We start from the raw sequence: 20,062 nt of genomic DNA on the forward strand, positions 1-20,062 counted from the left end.
ATCTTCTTTTAACAATGTATTGCTCTTTTCTTTGGTGCAGACCAGCTTGGTGAGATTATGGCCTTCGTTGATCCAATCTTCTCCCTACGCTAGAGTACAACATCACTTCGGATGTTACCATCTTCATTCTCATCTAAGGGAAGAAAGGGAAGAATGTGTGGTGGGTTCTCTTAGCATCAAAGTTTTTGTTTTATTTCCCCTTTTCCAATTATAAAGATCTCTGTCACAACACTAAGTTTGGAAGTAGTAGGAAGTTGAGAGGTGCATAAAGTTTTATTACCCCAACTTCATGTCACAGTATGATAATGCACACAGTTTTTCCAGTCCAAGTTGACAAATCCCTCAAGAAAGAGTATACTACAAAGCTGCAACTTTGTCCTGAATTTTGCTAATTATTTGTTTTTTGCTCAAGGCATAGGTTCCAAGGTCTACTAGGGCATTTAGGCACTCATACATGACATTTTTGGGTTTGAAATATTGGGCAATAAACTGACTTAGACGTAAGAGAAAAACTTGCTTCTTCTTCTTTTTTGGGCTACTTGGTTAACTGAGTCTAGTTTGGTTAAATAGACTAGTTATCTATCTCTACAATCTAGTTTAGCCACTCAGCATATTCTCCTTCCAAATTTGTTTTGGAACACATTTTACCATCTAAAGTCCAACTTTTGCCATTCAATTACTGAGAAAATCCACCATACGTGACTGTTGCCTTAAGATCATGAGCCCATCTTGGACTTTTCATCTATTTCCCAAGTGATCATGAAGATACCATAGACTTTAAAGCTCACATTAAATTGCCAAGTGAGCTTGGCATCTTTTCTTAATTGAAGTAGATATAACACTTACGATGGCCAATAATATTGACACACTTGAAGATGGTGTTGCCCTTGAAACTCAACAATTACTAGGAGAAGATCATGGTAATTGAACTAATTTAATGATAAGCAAATGCCTAATATGACTATGTATGACTCATTTATGGGCAATAAAAAATGTATGATATAGTTAGGTATAACTAATTAATAAGAAATAATAAAAAGAAAATTTGAATGACTACTTCCAATCTGTTTTATAGTTAAATAGTATGTCAAAGACACCCAAAATTTTAGATTAGAGATACAAATAAGGACATTAATGTTGACTCATGGTATTACGTGTAGGTTCATTAGTTCATTTCATTGCCCCTTTGCTTTGCTTTGGGTGATTGGGACAATTGTATTTTAAAGATAACAAATGCAGTGTTTTCTTTGTACAGCAAATAAATTGTAATAAAGAAAAAATGGTTATACAATTGCATTGTTAAGCCTAGTTTGATATCCTTTTGATATATGTAACGGCTCTTTTGAATTGGTACTCATGAAGTGACCCTTCATGATCGGATTAGGCCTAACAAACTACACTTGTGGCCAAGATAGTTTGATCTTCATCCTATTAATTCACTTTGATAGTTCATTTCCTTTCAGGTCTTCTAGAGTGATGGTCCTATTGCCAAAGTACATATTGATTCAATATGGCCTTACCTACACCAATGACGTAGGTTTTGGTTCATGGCTCACTAGTGGTGCATTGTACAACAATACAAGCAAAATGTCTTTGAATGATTGTTCTTGATGCAAAAGTCATGCCATGCCTAGTTAGCACAAAAGATCATGGAAGCATCATCTTGGACTGCACCAAGATCCTCCAAGAGCCTCAAAGGCCAAATTTCTTCATGTGCACAATGTGCAAGTGATGTACTCAGCTTCTATAGTAAACAATGCCAAGGTTTCTTTTTCTTGCTAAACCAAGACACACGATGAGAATTCAAATGAACGTCTATTTTGAAATGGTCCTGCATTTGGAATTACTTCCACAATCTACATCATAGAATCCCTCAAGCTATGGTGTAGCATATGGACTTGCTTTTAGATATGCTAGCCCATGATTGGTTGTCCCTCTAAGGTACCTAGAAATCTGCTTCACTCCATTCCAACAATGGACACCTAGCTGTGCCATGAATTGCCTTGTGAGACTTATTATATTGCAAATATCAAGCCATGTTGATGTCATCAAATAAAGGAGCTTATCATGTAAAATGTAGGATTTGGAAATGTTGCACTTTCCAACTGCTACATATTGTGCCCAGTCTCAATAGGTATACTCAAAGGTACAATCCCACATTCCCAATTAATCCAACATGGAGTTTGAAAATTTACCTTGCTCTATTTGTTTTACTCAACACCGAGACTGTAATGCAAGAGTCTGATGTCATGCATATAGAGTGCAATGATTGTAAGAACATTTGTGTTTCTCTCAATGTACACTCCATGAGTAAGTTCACTTCTCATAAACCCTTGCTTCCTAAAATAAGTGTCAATCTTGTTGTACTAAGCCCATGGGGCTTGCTTTAGATCATAAAGTGACCTCTTCAACTTGCACATTAAGTGCTCATATACTTTTTCAACTACTACATATACACCTCTTCTTGTACTTCTCCATTAAAGAATGCGAACTTGACATCCATTTGATGAAAATGTAACATCATATTGCAAGTAAGAGAAAGAATAAGGTAGATTTTCTTCATTATTGTGACCATCGTAAAAGTCTTGCTCTCTTGTTCTTTCAATAATAAAAAATTAGGATTGTTATGTATATGTATCAAACCTCTATCCCACATAGAGCATTCACTATCTTTCTAGGCCTTAACCATTGACTACATCTCCATGTGTTGAAGCATAGAAGTATAGGGGAGAGTTGCATGATTGGTGGGACATGTGTCATGTTTTATGATATACCCTTATGAGCCTTATGGAAAGAGTCCATACCAATTAGTATACTTCAATAATCCATGACTATCTATAGGCATGTTTGCATGGTAAGCATGCATGCAATACATGATTTGCACTAGCATGATAAATGGTTGACTTGTTGCTTATACATTGCAAGGATGATACTATTAGAGGTGGCTCCAAAACTTTGATGACCAACGAAAACAATGAATAGCCCTAGGACAATTTGTAATGCCTAGTGCATGTTGGACATAATTAAGGGGGTGAACTCATAGCTTAAGGTCATAACTACTAGCATGATATGTTGTGAATTCTCTATACAATTTCCATTTTGTCAAATTATGTAATGAAGTTTAAATGGAAAATAATATTTAATTATATAAGAGTGTTGGATCTTGTGTAATTCTAGGCCGATATTTGCATCATAAATGTGTATTTTATATGTAGAGATAACATGATGCAACTTCCAAGTGCAAAGCAAAAAGGGGGCTTGTAAATTGGAATAGGGAGTGGACAATGGATTTGATAATGTACACAACTCAAGATACTTTCAACACAAGGACACATTATTTAGACCAATACAATTTCGTTATCTTATTATTTATAACAATTCGATTAAGTATTAGGGTGGCATGCATTATAGTTTGGGCCATGAGACTTTCAAAATTCTCAAGAGTTTATCTTTAAGTAAATTGAGAGAAATATTGACAAGGAACAATGCATAGGATAATGGGAGAAGTGATGCCTTGGAAGGTAGACAATATTTGTGCACATAAGTATGAAGATCAATATTGTTCCTGAGTAGCTCTACTGTGGAGGAAAGGTGCTTGGAATAATTTGGGAGTAGTGAGAAAGGAATGATGCTGGAGCTTCTTTGTTTAGAAAACACTTTAAGGAAGCCAACAAGGTCTTGCAAGATTCCCATCAAAAGATTAGAATGTTTCCAAACGCACGAAAATGGTGTTCTTGTCGAAAGATGTGCATGGTTACAAACAAGAGTATATGGGCAGCTTTGGAATGTATAAGTACTTAAATCTCACATGATAAACAATTGTTAAGGCATGAAATCCATTAGGATCTACCTGCTCATTGTCCTAAATTTAGAGTTCTTACGAAGAGATGGACATGGGTATATGAGAACGAATCTTTGTAATCATGATGGAACATTAAGCTATGAGTCTCTCACAAAAATCATCCCAATGTTTTTGGTTGGTAAATGAAAAAGGCATAGGAGACATTGGACAAAAGGTGGCTTGAATAGTGTGAGGTACTTGAAGACTATTGATGTTAGAGTTTCTTTATTGAAAGGATGCTTTGAAAGGAAACATGTTTTGGGCAAGATTCTCATTAGAAGGCAAGATGGAGGGTAAATGTTTTTAGAATGTTGTGCTATATTTCACATTCACATGGCATGCAATTGTTCACACAATTACATGGGTCATCTCATTCTCATTTGTTGCCTTGTCTTATCGATTAATAGTCCCTACTTTGTTGGAAATATCCATTTATAAAAGAAAGTTAAATTTTTAGATCTCAAGTGAACTAGGGTAAAGTAGGAAGAGCCGGCATGTTCTTGGTTTTTTAATTTAAAAAAAGTGGGAAGAAACCCCCTCTATTTTTATTGGTAAGTAGGTGTCTATACTTTTGCTAGAGGGGTCCCATGTGAATGGAAATACATGCCCAATAGCCAATAAAGAAGGTTTGTCAATGATTTGCATCTAAGGACAATGGCTTTGGGCAACGTCCCACTAAGTTAGTGTTTGAAACGAATTGTAAACCCTATACTAGTGCACTATACCTCTCTCTCCTTTTGTTGGAAGGGGTGTAGTTGGCAGTGCACAACATAAGCAAGAAGGTAGCCGTGAAGTTGCATATTCTATTTTGCTCATTCTACTTCCTCACTCAAGAAGGGCACATGCCAATTAACTAATGATTAAAGATCATCACTAGGCCATTGATGCTACATGCTAGTGCATAAGCCTATATTTTTGTTCTTAGCAAGAAGCATTTGATTATGTGTGTGGATGGAAAACGGCTCCTACTTTCAAGGAAGTGATAATTTCTTAATATATAGCCTGATGCGATTACAAGAGACATTTTGAAAACGCATGAGTGTGAGAGGTCCTTGTAGCAAAGTGGAGATAAGAATTGTGGATTAAGGCCCCTTGTGATGACAAAGTAACAAATGTGTGTGTATGCATGTGCATAAGTGAGCATGGGCATGCATGCATGTACGTGTATGTGTGTATGTGTGAATGTGGATGAGAGAGGGGCCGGGGGGGGGAAGGGAGGGATCCAATTCATCCATCATAGTAGTCCAATCATCTTAGAAAGAAAGAAATATATATATATTAACGTTCGCAGGCCTATGGGACACTATCCCTCATGGACATGGTTAGGCCACCTCATGGACGAATTTGTGTGGGATGGGCCAAGTTGATGGGGGGATTGGCATCTTTCCTACAATGGCATCCTTGACCATGCTTCGTTTAGTCTAGGCATTTCACACGAATGTACTTGTGAGCCAATACACTTTTGCATCTTAGAATCTTGATAGGTTAGTTGTAATTCTATTATATTATGTAAAGCATTAGCCTCGACTAACCATCATTGGTTAGATTATGACAACAAGTAGTATAAAAGAAAGAGGACAACCCACAATCAAGAGTGTTAAACAATTTGACTTCACGGGTAAGCTTTATGCAATTGAGTATTAACGAATTGCTTGGGTTGGGAGATGGTGGTGGTGGCAGTCTAGGGAGGATTTTCATGAAAGGAATTTTCATTAGGGCAATGACAAATGTCTTGTTTTTTGTGTGACACCTCAGCTTTCTTTCATGGACAGAGCTAGTTTTGATGGTGATGATGACTAGCTAGTTGGAGTGATTTGCTTTTACCAGTGAGAGAAGGCAAACATCCAAAGGCAATGTTGGCCGTGCTTTTGGGCCCTTAAAGTAAATAGGAGCAATACTGGGGGCATGGCATGAATAAAAAAGCCTTATTACAACTCTCAATGCACATCCTCGCCTGGTTGACACCACCTGCTCAACCATCCTCCAAAAGGTGGTGTGAAGGGCTATCGTTCTAGTTGGCCCAATAAGAGGGACATTCTTTTGTAAAGAATTGAACCCGCATTGATTGGCCCATTCCATCTCCTCCAATTGCTACACCAATCACCAGTTGTGACATAAATTAGCAGTCTCCTTTATAAAACATGACCCACATCTTGTGGCCATCCTCCAATTCTATTTCCTGGGCGGGTGGTCTGAACCCACCCATCAATGGTTGGGTCGACGGCGGGCGAATCATGGCTGTTTGACTTGGAATGATAATGCATGCTCCATGTGCTGATTGGCTAAACCATTCGCCCTTGGTGAAAACTAACTGCCACGATCCTGCACACATCACAAGGGCCACGAATGGCCCTAAATCACCACTATCCGATTGCTTTTGATCTAAGGGGCGCCTCTTTCAAGCCTTAGATCAATAAAGCCATCTGATGGTGCATAAGAGGGCAGAGATTTTTGTCTGTTAGTGCTTGAGCTTGAGCTTCAACCTTCACCTCAGTTTATCATCTTACAATAGCACAACAACAGGGGAGATGTTGTGCTCAGAGCATGTTCACGCGAGGGGGAAGTCATTTTTGAAATTGGGATGATGCGTTATGGGTTAAGGAGGTGACAGGGAAAGCGGAACACAGAGGCCAGAGGGACCAAGCTCTGAACTCTAGAGGGGAGGAGGGTGACGAGAGGAGGAGGAGGAGGGAACTAGGGTAAGGTTAAGGAAGAAGAACTGGGAGCGACCCTAAAATATGGGTTCTAGAAAATTCTAAAGGGGGCGTGTTCTTGAGTCGAGTATTTTCGGAAGCAAGGAAGAAAGACTTCCTTCTTCTTTTTCTTCTCCATTTTGTTCATCTTCAACTTCATCTGCATCGGAGATCAGCTGCTGCAAACCCTGCTCTTCTTCTCCTCCTCCATCTTCATCAATATGAGTGTCGTCGGTTTCGACCTCGGTAACGAGAACTCCATCGTTGGCGTTGCTCGCCAACGTGGTATCGATGTCGTCCTCAACGATGAATCCAAACGTGAAACCCCCTCCCTCGTCTCCTTCAGCGATAAACAGCGCTTCATCGGCTCCGCTGCCTCCGCTTCCCTCACCATGAACCCCCGCAATACCGTCGCTCAGATCAAGCGCCTCGTCGGGAGACGATTCCACGATCCCGAAGTGCAGCAAGATTTGCCGCTCTTGCCTTTCCAGGTCACCGAGGGGCCCGATGGCTATCCCCTCGTCCATGTCGATTACCTCGGGGAGAGCAGATCTTTCACGCCCACGCAGATTCTTGGTATGATTTTGTCCAACCTCAAGAGCATCGCGGAGAAGAACTTGCAGACTCATGTGGCGGATTGCGTGATCGGAATTCCCATCTTTTTTACTGAGATTCAGCGGAGGGCTTATTTAGATGCGGCTGCGATCGCGGGCCTCCGCCCGCTTCGGCTGATGCATGAAACCACGGCTACTGCCCTTGCCTACGGGATCTACAAGACAGAGTTGCCGGAGAACGACCCCATCAACGTCGTGTTTGTGGATGTGGGGCACTCGTCTATGCAGGTGTGTGTCGTCGCCTTCAAAAAGGGTCAGCTGAAGGTGTTGGCGCACGCATTTGACCGATCCCTGGGTGGCAGGGATTTCGACGAAGTCCTATTCCAGTACTTCAGCAAAAAATTTAAGGAAGAGTACAAGATTGACGTGCCTTCGAATGCCAGGGCATCGCAGAGGCTTCGTGCAGCCTGTGAGAAGCTGAAGAAGGTCCTCAGTGCCAATCCTGAGGCTCCTCTGAACATCGAGTGCTTGATGGAAGAGAAAGATGTGAGAGGGCATATGAAGCGGGATGATTTCGAAAGACTAGCGCAGCCAATCCTTGAACGCGTCAAGATCCCGTGCGAGAAGGCATTAGCGGAGGCGAACATCTCTCCTGATAAAATCTATGCCGTGGAGGTAGTGGGATCCGGCTCTCGGGTCCCAGCGATATTAAGGATTCTCTCCAGTGTGTTAAAGAAAGAGCCCAGCCGGACGATGAATGCGAGCGAATGTATTGCTCGGGGATGCACACTCCAATGTGCAATGCTCAGTCCAACATTCAGGGTTCGAGAGTTTGAGGTAAGAACCTGCTGCATTGCGTTGGTTGTGAATGCTATGTTAAACATTGGATGTCTAGATTTGACTCGATCGGCCTGTTCAATGCAAAGGTGCAAGACGCGTTTCCAGCTCCCATTGCCTTATCCTGGAAGGGCTCCGCTCCTGAATCCGAAGAGGGAGGGGTAACCGCAGAAACTCAATCCGCAAGTGTGGTCTTTCCGAAAGGCAATCCAGTGCCTAGCACCAAAATGATGACCTTTTACAGATCAGGCACGTTTACAATAGATGCATTGTATGGGGACGTCCAAGATCTACCCTCTGGCACCCCGTCAAAAATAAGCACATTCACAGTAAGTACTGATACGACCACCTTTTTGCTATAAGCTGAAGCTCAGAAGACAAGATCAGCGTTCTGTAAAAGCTGATGCCTATGTGAGATGGACTCTCAGCGTCCCTTTCTCGTAGAAACACGCTGCTTGATAATATGGAATTTGGCTTTTTGTCTGCATCGCTCAAAGGACTGTTTATAGTGTTTTTAAGTACTGCTTTTCCAGGATTTGGTTTGGGCGTTGTCTGTGCTTTCACTCCAACCCAAGCAGAAGTATGCAGTATAATTGATGGCTACCATGCCTGGGCCTCCTGCTTCAGGATCTAGAGGAAAGCGTTATCCCTTTTATGTATGCAATTTAACAGTTCTCTTTGTGTTCTTTTGGGGATAGATTGGTCCTTTCCAGCCCGTCAAGTCGGAGAAGGCCAAGATCAAAGTGAAGATTCATTTGAATTTGCATGGGATCGTATCCGTGGAATCAGCAACTGTAAGTTAACTATCTGAAAATTGTTGATCACTTTATCCTTTCAAAGTATTGTAATATGATGTGGAATTTGACTGTGGTTATCTTACTACTTTTGTTATAGTTGTTAGAAGAGGAAGAAGTAGATGTGCCTGTCACAAAGGCTAAAGAAGGTGCAGGTATGGATGGAGTAGAAGCGACTGCTGATGACAAAGATGTAAAGATGGATACCACAGTGAACGATGGTGCTGGGCCTACTGAGAATGGGGTCCCTGCAGGCGAAGAGAATCCTACCCAAATGGACGTGGAACCACCTAAGGTTTGTTGGTTTCCGAATGCATTTGGCACACGGATAAATGTTTTCATGTGTCGTTCTAATTCGCTGATCTTTACTAGGGGGCTTCATTCTCGGCTTACTTCCTTCATTCAAGGGCTTATGGTTTTATCCTTGTTGGACATTTTTGCTTCTCTCCTTGTACTGGGTGAATGATCTTTTAAACCTGCTTCTACGCAGCAGCCATCAGGCTTTGATTGAATTGCGGTGACTCTTTGATGTACATTGCAGTGAAAGGAGTTTAGCTTTTTTAAGTGAATAAAAATAGCCCTTCAAGAGTCTGCAGTATTCAATGTGGGTTTTGATGCGAGTCACATCTCTCTCTCTCTAGTACTGATCCATAAATCTTGGCCAGTGTATGACCAATCATGAGAGAGTACAATAGTTCTCAGTATCCATGGGGTCTCCTGCTTTATGTGTCGACACAATGGTGGTGGTACTCCAAGCAGGGGGGGAGCCGTGGCATAGCGCATGATTGAACATCTGAGCTAGGATCAAGGCAAAGACCTGTCCATGTGCGAAGTGCTCGATGCGTAGCCCCTCGTGATCCTGGGCTCTCTGATTGTGGAGCCGGCATAGTGCAACTTGCACATTTTGTGCCGTAAACAACATGCATGTGGTGGGCCTGGGAAGGGCGGACATATCAAGTGGTGTTTGAAATGGCACCACCATCGTTGGCTCAGTGACAAAAGAGCAGCCATCCTGGGCGTGATTGCATGTAATGAAGGTATATCCTGGGTGATTCTTTGAGTGCATTTTGGGCAAGCACTCGTTCCATATTAGATATTGGTTCAATCTATTAGATATTAAGTGGCTAAGTACTGTCACCTCATTGATTAACTCTTTCTGAAGGGCTTTTTTTGACAACCCACTGCATTTGACTGCATCCCTTTGCTGCATGCTTCCCCCTCATCTAATATCCTTCCCATTATTCCGTGTTAAAAAGCAACCCTGATCATGGTCATGATCTTTGCTGTCCATCCAGTCACCATTCGGACTCTGCTTGACACATGACCATATATGTACATTGTATAGATAGATAGATAGAGATATTAGTTTATTAAAGTAGTCAACGACTGAAGGGTTTGTGAGACTGAAAAACTAGATCCAATTTGTCGAATGGGTGGAACCTCCAAGCGAACATGCAAATTCAAACATAAACATCATGAAATTTAAACTGCACTATGTGGTATATTGAGAGGATGAGTTTGGGCATGTTCCTCGATTCCTTGATATAAGACTACAAAGTATGGTGTGGCTTCAATATGGTGGTCGTCCTTGTGTTGTTTGAGGAACTAAGTCCATTGGGTGGTTGAGAATGGATAAGAGGGTCTTGGTGAAGAGAGTTTTCGGCTATGGTTGGTGTTAGTGGCGGCATGAAACAATTGATAGTGTATTGTTGTCAGTGAGTATGTGTAGTCCGTTGTGGTCTCGTAGCTATGGCTTGCATTGGACACGTGTTGAGGAACGATTCTCAACTAGACCTGTGCATTGGCATGTTGATGGGTCTATTGTATCTTTCACTTTGAGGCTTGGCTAGTCCAGTGTTATCTGGCTGGAAAAACTCATGATCATTCTTTGGGTGGAGTTTGGCTGAGCATCATGGTCTCATATATATGCTATGAACAGCTGGTCTTTGTGTCGTATGGTCTCATGAATAAAGGTCACTAAATGTCTTTGATTTGGTTGTTGGAGAGAGGTCCAAAGACAATGATGATAACCTCGGATCTTAGAGTACATAGAAAGCAAATTGCGCCTTTGACTCAATCTCCTATAGATCACATAAGGTGTATAGGCGGTCCTCTAGGTATGCCCATAGCACGTTCAGCCTCAATTCATAGTTGGTGCGAGGGAACGTCGAATTGCCCGATCGAAATCCTCAAAGAGTGGGAGGGGTGTTCCACGTGTAGCCTAGAAGCTAGTAGATCGATGAAGTCATTTGATATCCATAAGCAATGACTTTCATAGGAAGCTCGCCAAGGGCCAACTAGGCATATGAGATCCTCTCAAATAAGTTGTTTGGGAGGGGGTGGTGAGAGAAAGAAAGAAAGATATATTAACGTCCATGGGAGGCCTCGCGGGCCTGTGGGATTAAGTACACAGAAAGCGAACTCATACAAGCCTCAGTGGGCTGAAGCAAAGGGCACGCTAGGACCCTTGTTGAGTACTAATCTATGCTAACAAAGTCATAATCCTGAATAGAAATAGTTAACTGCAATTGCATAGTGGGCCAGATCAATCTATCGAAAAACAAGTCAGTATTGGCATTGGGACTCGGAGCAGAATCAGAAACCGAAGCTTGGTATAGTGATGGCTCTTTGGTGGGCTGTGAAGATGTCTCGTATATTTGTGTCTGTCGAGCTGTCTCCCATTGCGGTAGGGGACGTGGTCTCCTCGCCCTTTGGACTTGTCCAGAGTGACCCCTCATCGCTCGATGGTACTGTGTCGGTTGCTCATCCACGCTGCTCTCATGTCGGCTAGCTCCTCCTCCTCCTCCACTCCACTGTGTCTTGGGCTGACTCAAATGTATTGAAGTCTGTGACGTGTCGTTGTGCTTGATCATCCTCTATATCTTGTGGTGGTTTGGCTATCCCCTGCTGCTCTCTGATTTGTCGCAGAAGTGTCTCCTTGTGCCGACGCATCTCCATCAGGTAAAGTCCGATACAGACCTGGTGATGGAAATGGATTAGTTGTGACAAAGGGCCGAAACCACTCCCCTCCCTGTAGAGACAGTGGTAGTGCCCCAGATCTCAAAGGCTGGGCAAACACAAAGAAAATGCTCCTCTGTCTCAACCGCCCCCAGCGTACATAGCATGCAGACTCGCTGCTCTTTGGGTATACCTGTTGCTTTCCTTGCCTCAATCCTCAGCTGATGGGACGAAACTTGCATCTGACCAATGGCAATCCTCAGTGCATGGGAGACTTCTCTGTCCTCGAGATACCGGGGTCTGATGATGAATCCCTCCTCTGATACTCTCAGGAAGTGGTTGTGATAAAACTGTCTTGGAGAGAGAGAGAGAGAGAGAGAGAGAGAGAGAGAGAGAGAGATCCAAAAACCCTCGCGGGACTATGTTACAAAGTACACACCAAAAGGATAAACACCAACATCAGTTATAGACTGAGGGTCTCTTTGGAAGTGCATATACTACTCCCAAAGTTATTACAATATACTAAGTAAGATAATCGGCCTGTATTAAGTCAGTTTAAGATTGAGAGTCCTTGGTTTGGATTTTAAAGTCTTTGATAAGCGCTTTTTCATCTCCGTAGACAGCCCATTTTCCTTCTTTGCAAGAGTTCTTCACTTTGTTCCATTCTATGGCTTTCATGTTGAGCTGAGTCGGGGTGAGCTCCTCCGAGATCCATATCTTGGTACCTCTCAGCTTATTGGTTTGCATAATAATCTTGCTTCTTGCCCTTCTATCATTGAGAACGACTTCAGCTTGTGTCCCAGTATGAGCAATCCTTTAAGTCCCACTCAATCTGAGGGTTGCTGCTATAATATTATTAATTTTTTCTGCCAGGCTCCCTTCATGCCAATCTTCCGGTAGTCCTCCAATGCGTAGACACCGGGCATTAGCAGCTCTCTTTTCCTGCTCTTGTACTTCTCCATATACTTCGCTTTTGATAATCATTGCTGAGATTTCCTCTTTTATGAACTTGACCTGATTGGTAACTATGTCTTGGACTTTGGTCACCGATTGTGGTGCAGGTGCTGCTTCACTGTGTATCTGCAGTACTTCCTGTATGATTTCTTATCTGCAGTACTTCCTGTATGATTTCTTCCTCGCCATTGCTTTCCATCTCCTTCAGTTTCCTACCGAGGCTGCAACCAAAAGCCTCAGCTCTCTTACTTCTTGCTGTAGATAATAAATTTACTCATTTGGATCCATACCAATCCTTCCCTTGTATGTCAATGCCTAGCGGCTAGGTGTTGCGGCAATGAGGGCTTGCTGGCCGGGGTAGAAGCAAACAGTTCTGTCTTGGGAAACTCCATATTGGCCTTTGTGAATCTGAAAACCAAGATGGTCACAATGGCCATCTCTTGTTTGGCTGAACTTACTTGAGTAGTAATCATCTCCTTGACCAAGGAGACAAGTGGTGGTGCTGGTGGATATGTGCTGCACTTTTGTATTACCTCTGCAATGATCTCTTGCTTACCATTTCCTGCCGTCTCCTTCACTTTCTTATCAAGAGCTGCAACAATAAGCTTGAGCTCTCTTACTTCCTGTTGTAGAAAGTATATTTGCTCCTGTGGGTCAGAAAGTATATTTGCTCCGGTGGGTCAGATCCAATCCTCTGCGTGTAACGCAATGCATAGGGGCTGGGTGTCGATGTCAAGGCTGCAACGTCAGAGTAAGAGGGCTTTTTGTTTGGTATAGTGGCAAAAGTTTTCATCTTCGGGAATTTCATGGTGGCCTGTGCAGACTTTGATAAGCCCTTTTGCTGAAGCTAACACCCCAAGCTGAGACAAGGGCTCAACTTAACGTGGGGTGACCTAGAGCTCTATTGCCTTGCTTCGTTGTATGGCTAACGAAAAGCTGACGGGAAGGTAAAGGATGTACGTGAGAGAGAGAGAGAGAGAGAGAGAGAGAGAGAGAGATTATTAAAAGTCTTTAGAAGACCAAAGGGTCTATGAGAGAAAGAAAGAAAGAAAGAAAGAAAGATGTATGAACGTCCGCGGAAGGCCTTGTCACACAAAAAAGGATGATCTCATTCAAGCCTCAGTGGGCTGGAGCAAAGGGCGCGCTAAGGCCCTTGCTCAGCGCTAAAATTGCTAAACTGAAAAACTGATAACTCTACAGAGTGCATTAGCTCGAGCAAAATCAGATATAACCTAGAGACTAACAACTATCTGAGAGCTGAAATATGCTGAGAGCTGAGACTCAGGCTCAGGCTCAAAAGCCAAAGCCTGGCACTGTGGTGGCTCGTCTGTGAGTGGCAAAAATGTCTGCGTTTGTCGGGGGGTCTCATACTGCAGTGGCGCAGGGGATGTGGTCTCCTTGAACTTTGAACTCGCTAGGCTATGTTTAGAGGGATCCCTTGTCTCGGGCGGTCTCCCTTGAGGAAAGCTGTGATAGGACGGACCTCAATAGAGTGTGCTCTGGTCACTCTCCGTGCTACAGGTGGTCTCTGTGTCCCTCTCTTAGTAATGCCCGCATGTCAGCTATCTCCTCCACCTCCATCTCGTTGTGACTGGAGCTGACTAAAATGCATAGAAGTCTATGACGTGTTGCTGTGCTCTATCAGCCTCTCTTTCCTGTGGTCTGATCGGCTCTTGCTGCTCTCTAATTTGTTGTAGTAGAGTCTTCTTGTGTCGGCGCATCTCAAGTACATATAGGCCAATGCAGACCTAGTCCTGGAAGTGGATCAATCGTGAGTGGACCGAAGCCGCTTCCCGCATGGTAGAGGCGATGGTATCGTCCCTTGATCTCATAACTTGCTCTTCCCGCCTCGATCCTCAATTTATGGGATGAATTGCACATCTGTCCAATGGCAATCCTTAGTGCATGTGAGACTCCTCCGTCCTCGAGATAGTGGGGGTCTGATGATGAATCGCTCCTTCGACACTCTCAAGAGTGGTCACGCTAGAATTGGTACTTGGTGGGTAGCTCCTGGTCCCCCCCAAGTCCGAGACGTACGGAGCTGAAGGAGATCTAACCATATGATACGGTTGATCTCTACTCGCGGGATCAACTCAGGGGGTGCGTCCATGCTGTACTGAAAAGGGGGGGTCTGTCCATCTATATAGCGTGCTTGGTAAACCATGTGGATATCCGTGCATACCATGAGTCTGTGCCACTCTCTGCTAGTCGTTTGGATGACTTCAAAGCTAGTCTCAGTAATCTCCATCGAGGCAAGTCCCAGACTCTATGGATGAAAGTCACTGTTTGAAAGATGGCATCAATATGTAGGGGAGTCATGGCGAACTTTGATTGTACTATCTCATGTGGAACTAAGGGCGTACTCCAAATCATCCTCGACCCATAGTCACATGTAGCCGCTCAAATCTCCTCCACTTGATCTTCACCCCCAAAAGGGCGTTGCATACATGGTCGTCAGTCGCACTAGTGTGTCGAAGAGCTAGCTCTTTGTTGGTGGGACCTGAAATTGTGCTTGGAAGCATTCTCTCTCTAGTAGGGCTAAAGCACCTCGTCCTCGTGTGAGTAGTGCATGGGTTGCATGGATCATCGTGAAAAGGGGTCCTGTGAAGACTGCTTCCAGATATGTGCAGGATTGCACTATCTCCACTGGCTCGCATGATAGGTGAAGCTGAGTCGACGAGTCACTACATGTGAGGTGTTGAAGACCATAACCTTGGTCTTCCCAAGGTTGGCTGTCAAGTCTCTCTCTCTCTCTCTATATGCAAAACACCTCCAGGGCCTCTAAATGTCTCTGCAGCCCTTTCGTTGAGGATGATATAAGGACTATGTCATCAACGTATAGCAATATCTATAGATAACAAATTTGTGATTTAGGTCTAGTGGGGATAGAGGAACACCTAGCTATGGTTTTTGCTGACATAATAGGGGGAACCTTTGAGATAAATCCTACTACTGTCAAGAATGATAGCCCTCTTCCTAGCATCCATCACAGTGCATACAATGGCTCTCTTGTTGGGTATGCCCTCTTGCATCCTCCCAACCCGATGGGCTCCATAGACTGCCACATTTGGGATTGTGAAGTGTTGAGCAAAGAAACCCGCCACCTCCTTTGCGAAGGTGAGGGGGCTTTCCTTTTCCACTTCTGGGAGTCCATGAATCACTAGATTTTGGGCGCGCTTTTCTCTTTCCTTTTGCTCTTGCATGTCCTGCTTTGATGGGGTGTTACTGCGTGTTTGAGGTTGGGCTTTAGGCTCACTTGCAGGTTCCGTAGGGGGGAACTATCCATTGCTTGGGCTCTTCCACTTTGGCTTTCTCCTTAGTCTTTCCCTTGTTTTGCATTAGATTTTGCAACTGTTCTAGTTGCTGGGCACCCTCTTGTAATTGCTTGCATCCTGCTTCCATAGCACTTTCTAGCACATGCACTTTGCTTTGGAGTTAACTGTTTTTTTCAGTTGAAAATTCGCAGCTTGAAGCTCTCGGAACATGTCCATGAGCATATCAATTCTCTTACTGTTTTTTGTGACATATGCTTTCAGGAGTGGTATGACCAAGTCATTCTTCTTTTTCAGTCTGAAGGGAGTCTTGAAAGGAGTTCCCATCTGTCTTAGCCGAAAAGAATTACTGTTTACTAACACTGTTTGCAATGGGAGCAAAAGGAATAGTCCAGAGGTGACTACAATGTTCAGAAAGATGATAGTCGCCCCTTGCTGTGGGAGATGACAGATGACTGCACACCTAACACACAGGTGGCTTGCGGGATCTGAAAAAAACAGATGAAGTCGGCCCCTTGACAGATGATGGAACACACAGATGACAGTCGGCCTTTTTGTCAGATGACCTGCGTGATCTGAAAAAGACAGATGCAGGTTAATGTCACAGATGCTCTGATCCAAAATGCAGATGCTGTCTTTCGGATGACAGGTTTCCCCAAGATCAGGGTAACGCTCTGTTTTCAACCACAGTATTAATCAGGGTAACGCTCTGTTGTTTTCCAGGGACGAGCTATGGGGCATGGGCTGAGCAGATCACCAGGGTGTGCTCTTCACGCAGCCATGGCGGGGCTCCAGCATGAGCTATAGCACACGGGCTGAACAGCAGATGCGTGCGGAGCTTCACGCAGCCATGGTGGGGCAGCTCCAGCAGACGGGCTAACCTGTGCGCAGCTCTTCACGCAGCCAAACGGGCTAAGCTCTAGCTTATGAGCCAAACGGGCTAAGCTCTAGCATACGAGCATGGGCTAACATGCTAACATGCGTGCGCAGCTTCACGTAGCTATGGCGGGTCCAGCAGCAGACACGCACGGGCAGCAGAGCACAGATGCGTGTGCAGCTTCACGCAGTCATGGCGGGGCAGCTCCAGCAGACGAGCTAACCTGTGTGCAGCTCTTCACGCAGCCATGGCGGAGCAGCAGACGAGCTAACGAGCTAACGGGCAGCCATGGGGGGGGGAGAGAGAGAGAGAGAGAGAGAGAGAGAGAGAGAGAGAGAGAGAGAGATTAACGTCCACGGAAGGCCTCGCGGGCCTATGGGACAAATGACACCAAAGAGAAAAGCTCAGGGAGAAAGAAAGAAAGAAAGTCTATTAACGTCCACGGAAGACCAAGAAGTCTATGGGACAACATGAAAAGCAATTAGTACATCAGCTTAGGGAGGGTAGCTCCCAGGGAGTGCATAAAGCAGCTCCATTTATATAGAGTGTCTACATTCTGTTTTCTGAGTTTTGAGTTTTTGAGATCATTAGCTTAGCTTCGCAATCAGCAAGGGCCTTAGCGCGCCCTTTGCGTTCAGCCCATGGGGGCTTTAGAAACCCAATATAGCTACTTGTGCTTGGGCACTGATAAGCGTTGCTTACTCGCTAAGTATCTCTACCTTCTGTTTTTCAAAATGTTTTTGTTTGCTCATTTGTGCTCTCTTTCGTTTTTTGGACTTAAGAAGAACAAAAATCCGAAGTTGTGCAATTAGGTTCTAGTCTCACAAAGGTATACATATCTTCCCCTCTCACCAAGAGAGGAGTTGATCTTACCCGGTTTCTGAGTTTTGTACTTGCTATTTTTGGGTCCCATGGGCAACCCCAAAGGTGATAATATATCTTCCTCCTTCGTCTTCTCTCTCTCTCTCTCTCTCTCTCTCTCTCTCTCTCTGTGACGATCACCACATGCATATATATATATTTGTATCTCCCCCCTTCTGCTCCATTTTTTTGTGCCATTTTTTGTATCATCTGGAGATAGATACACATTTTTTGCACCAGCACTAGACACACCGTCCTTCATAATTTTTTTGAAGAAACGGTTGGCCGGACCGTTTTGAGACCGCCACCGTTATGCTCATTGTACTAGTTATCTTTAGTCTCATAGACCTTCACGGTCTCCCGAAGAATTTAATAAAATTTCTCTCTCTCTCTCTCTCTCCCCCCCCCCCCCCCCCCTCCCCCCCCTCTCTCTCTCCAGCACTCAAGTTTGGCTTTCTCAGCTGACCTCCATCTGCTATGGAGTGTATCCAACAAAGCATGGTGGAAAGCCTCCTCAGCTATCTCTTTTGGGGGTAGATCAAAGTGTTTTTCTACATTTCACCATTTAAACCAGCCATAAAGGAATCATACCCACCCGAATGATAGTGTTTTGGTTTTGGTTTCTTGCTTGCTTCCTAGGCTTTTTTTGGTAGCCTCTCATTGTCCATGGGCTTCATCTTGATTAGATATCTGAAAACTCAGGTCGTTGCAGCACTAGATGGTTTTCAGTTCTGTATCTGCTAAAGTTTTGTTTGTTACTGACACTTGTTCTCTGGTCTTGGTGTGTGCTGTCTGTATCTCAATTGGCCTCTGCAATTTCAAGAGTTTAGAATTAGTATTAGATGCTTCTCCTTTCACTTATCAGATGCCTCTTTGATCATTAACTGCATGTGTGGCTGTAGTATGTGTCTCTGTAAACATTTGTTCTAATCTTTTTTTTGGTCTCGACTTTGCGCAGAAAGATGCTGCAAAAAAGAAGAAGACAAAAAGATCAGATATCGTGGTAAAAGAGTTTGTTATTGGAGGACTTCCTCAAAGTGATTTGCAAAAGGCTATTGAAAAAGAATATGAGATGGCTCTTCAGGATCGAGTCATGGAAGAAACAAAGGATAGAAAAAATGCAGTGGAATCATATGTATATGAAATGCGAAACAAGGTATACCCTCACCTCTTTCGTGAGTTTCATCATTTATGGGTGATCTCTCATTCTCGGCAACAATGAGCATGAAAAGAAAAAGGTACTACTCACTGTTGAGAGATTATGACAAGCAGTAGCACTGTATGCCTTGAAGATATACGTAAGCGTTTCCTTTTTGCGAATAGCTTGTGTGAGTGGGCAGTGGGCACGTGTTTGCTGCTACAAAGTAGTCCTCTTTGATTAGGAATTGCCGTATGAGAGAAAGGCAACATGATCATTGAGATTGTGGCAAGGAATAGCAGGACACATGTTAAGGGCTTGCCTCTATGCAAGGAGCTTATGTGAGTGTGCTAGTGTGCTCGTCTATTTAATGCTTGTGCTGGCAAGTAGTGTTTTTTGGTGAGAAAGTGCCTTGCCACAGACAAACACTAATGACAATTGCATGGATTGCATGATGCATCGTGTGCAAGGCTAGCCATATCCAATGGCACATTTGGAAGGAATTTAGTGTGATTAACATTACATATTTTTATACTATGGTCTACATCCACTGTTGGGCGCTGATGACGTCAGTGGGGATGTCATAGTAGCTAGTCCCTGCTATGTGTGATGGAGTTTATGGTTTTCAATCTTATGAATAACTATCGTGAGATTGAAACTGCACTATGTAGTGTTTTTAGAGGATAGTTTGGGAATGCTCCTGGATTCATATAGGTATATTACTGAATTACCTTCTTGGAAACTTGGTTGAGCTTATAATCTTTTAGGTTCTCCAGCTTTTTTCAACTACTGCATATTATTGGGTCTACTTTCTGAAAGAGAAATCTGAAGTGTTTGCCAGATTTCAAGAATTCAAAGCCATGGTAGAAAACCAGACAGGCAGAAAGATCAAGGTCATGAGATCAGACAGAGGAGGTGAATACATGTCTTCAGCATTCATGAACTTTTGCAAAAATCACGGCATTCGAAGACAATTCACATGTGTAGATACTCCTCAGCAAAATGCAAGAGCTGAAAGGAAGAATGGGACTTTAGCAGACAGTGCTAGAGCAATGCTTAGTGAAAAGCATCTTCCGAATCAGTATTGGGTAGAAGCAATAGCTACAGCTAACTACTTACTTAATCGGCTTCCTACCGAACCGATACAAGGTATGACTCCTTATGAAGCATTCACTGGACACAAGCCACGCATTGGGCATCTCCGCATATTTGGTTGCATAGCATATGCCCACATACATGATGATCATCGCAGGAAATTGGATGCGAAGTCACGCAAATGCATC

At 43.6% G+C, this 20,062-nt stretch overlaps 1 protein-coding gene across 1 annotated transcript in view; it reads left to right on the forward strand.

Annotated features, from left to right (window-relative positions):
• The first annotated feature begins 6,685 nt into the window (after positions 1 to 6,685).
• Positions 6,686 to 20,062, forward strand: part of LOC147896407 (heat shock 70 kDa protein 14-like) — a 37,742-nt gene continuing 24,365 nt past the window's right edge. Inside the window, exons 1-5 of the mRNA XM_087382140.1 lie at positions 6,686 to 7,925; positions 8,015 to 8,254; positions 8,624 to 8,719; positions 8,820 to 9,014; positions 18,600 to 18,797. Of these exons, the coding sequence (XP_087238266.1) occupies positions 6,756 to 7,925; positions 8,015 to 8,254; positions 8,624 to 8,719; positions 8,820 to 9,014; positions 18,600 to 18,797 (1,899 nt within the window). The 5' untranslated portion in view covers positions 6,686 to 6,755. The remainder of the gene's footprint in view (positions 7,926 to 8,014; positions 8,255 to 8,623; positions 8,720 to 8,819; positions 9,015 to 18,599; positions 18,798 to 20,062) is intronic.

The sequence above is a fragment of the Dipteris shenzhenensis genome, chromosome 12 (assembly GCF_047967505.1).
Source record: "Dipteris shenzhenensis isolate YYH24624 ecotype China chromosome 12, Dip_SZ_1.0, whole genome shotgun sequence".
Taxonomy (NCBI): Eukaryota; Viridiplantae; Streptophyta; class Polypodiopsida; order Gleicheniales; family Dipteridaceae; genus Dipteris; species Dipteris shenzhenensis.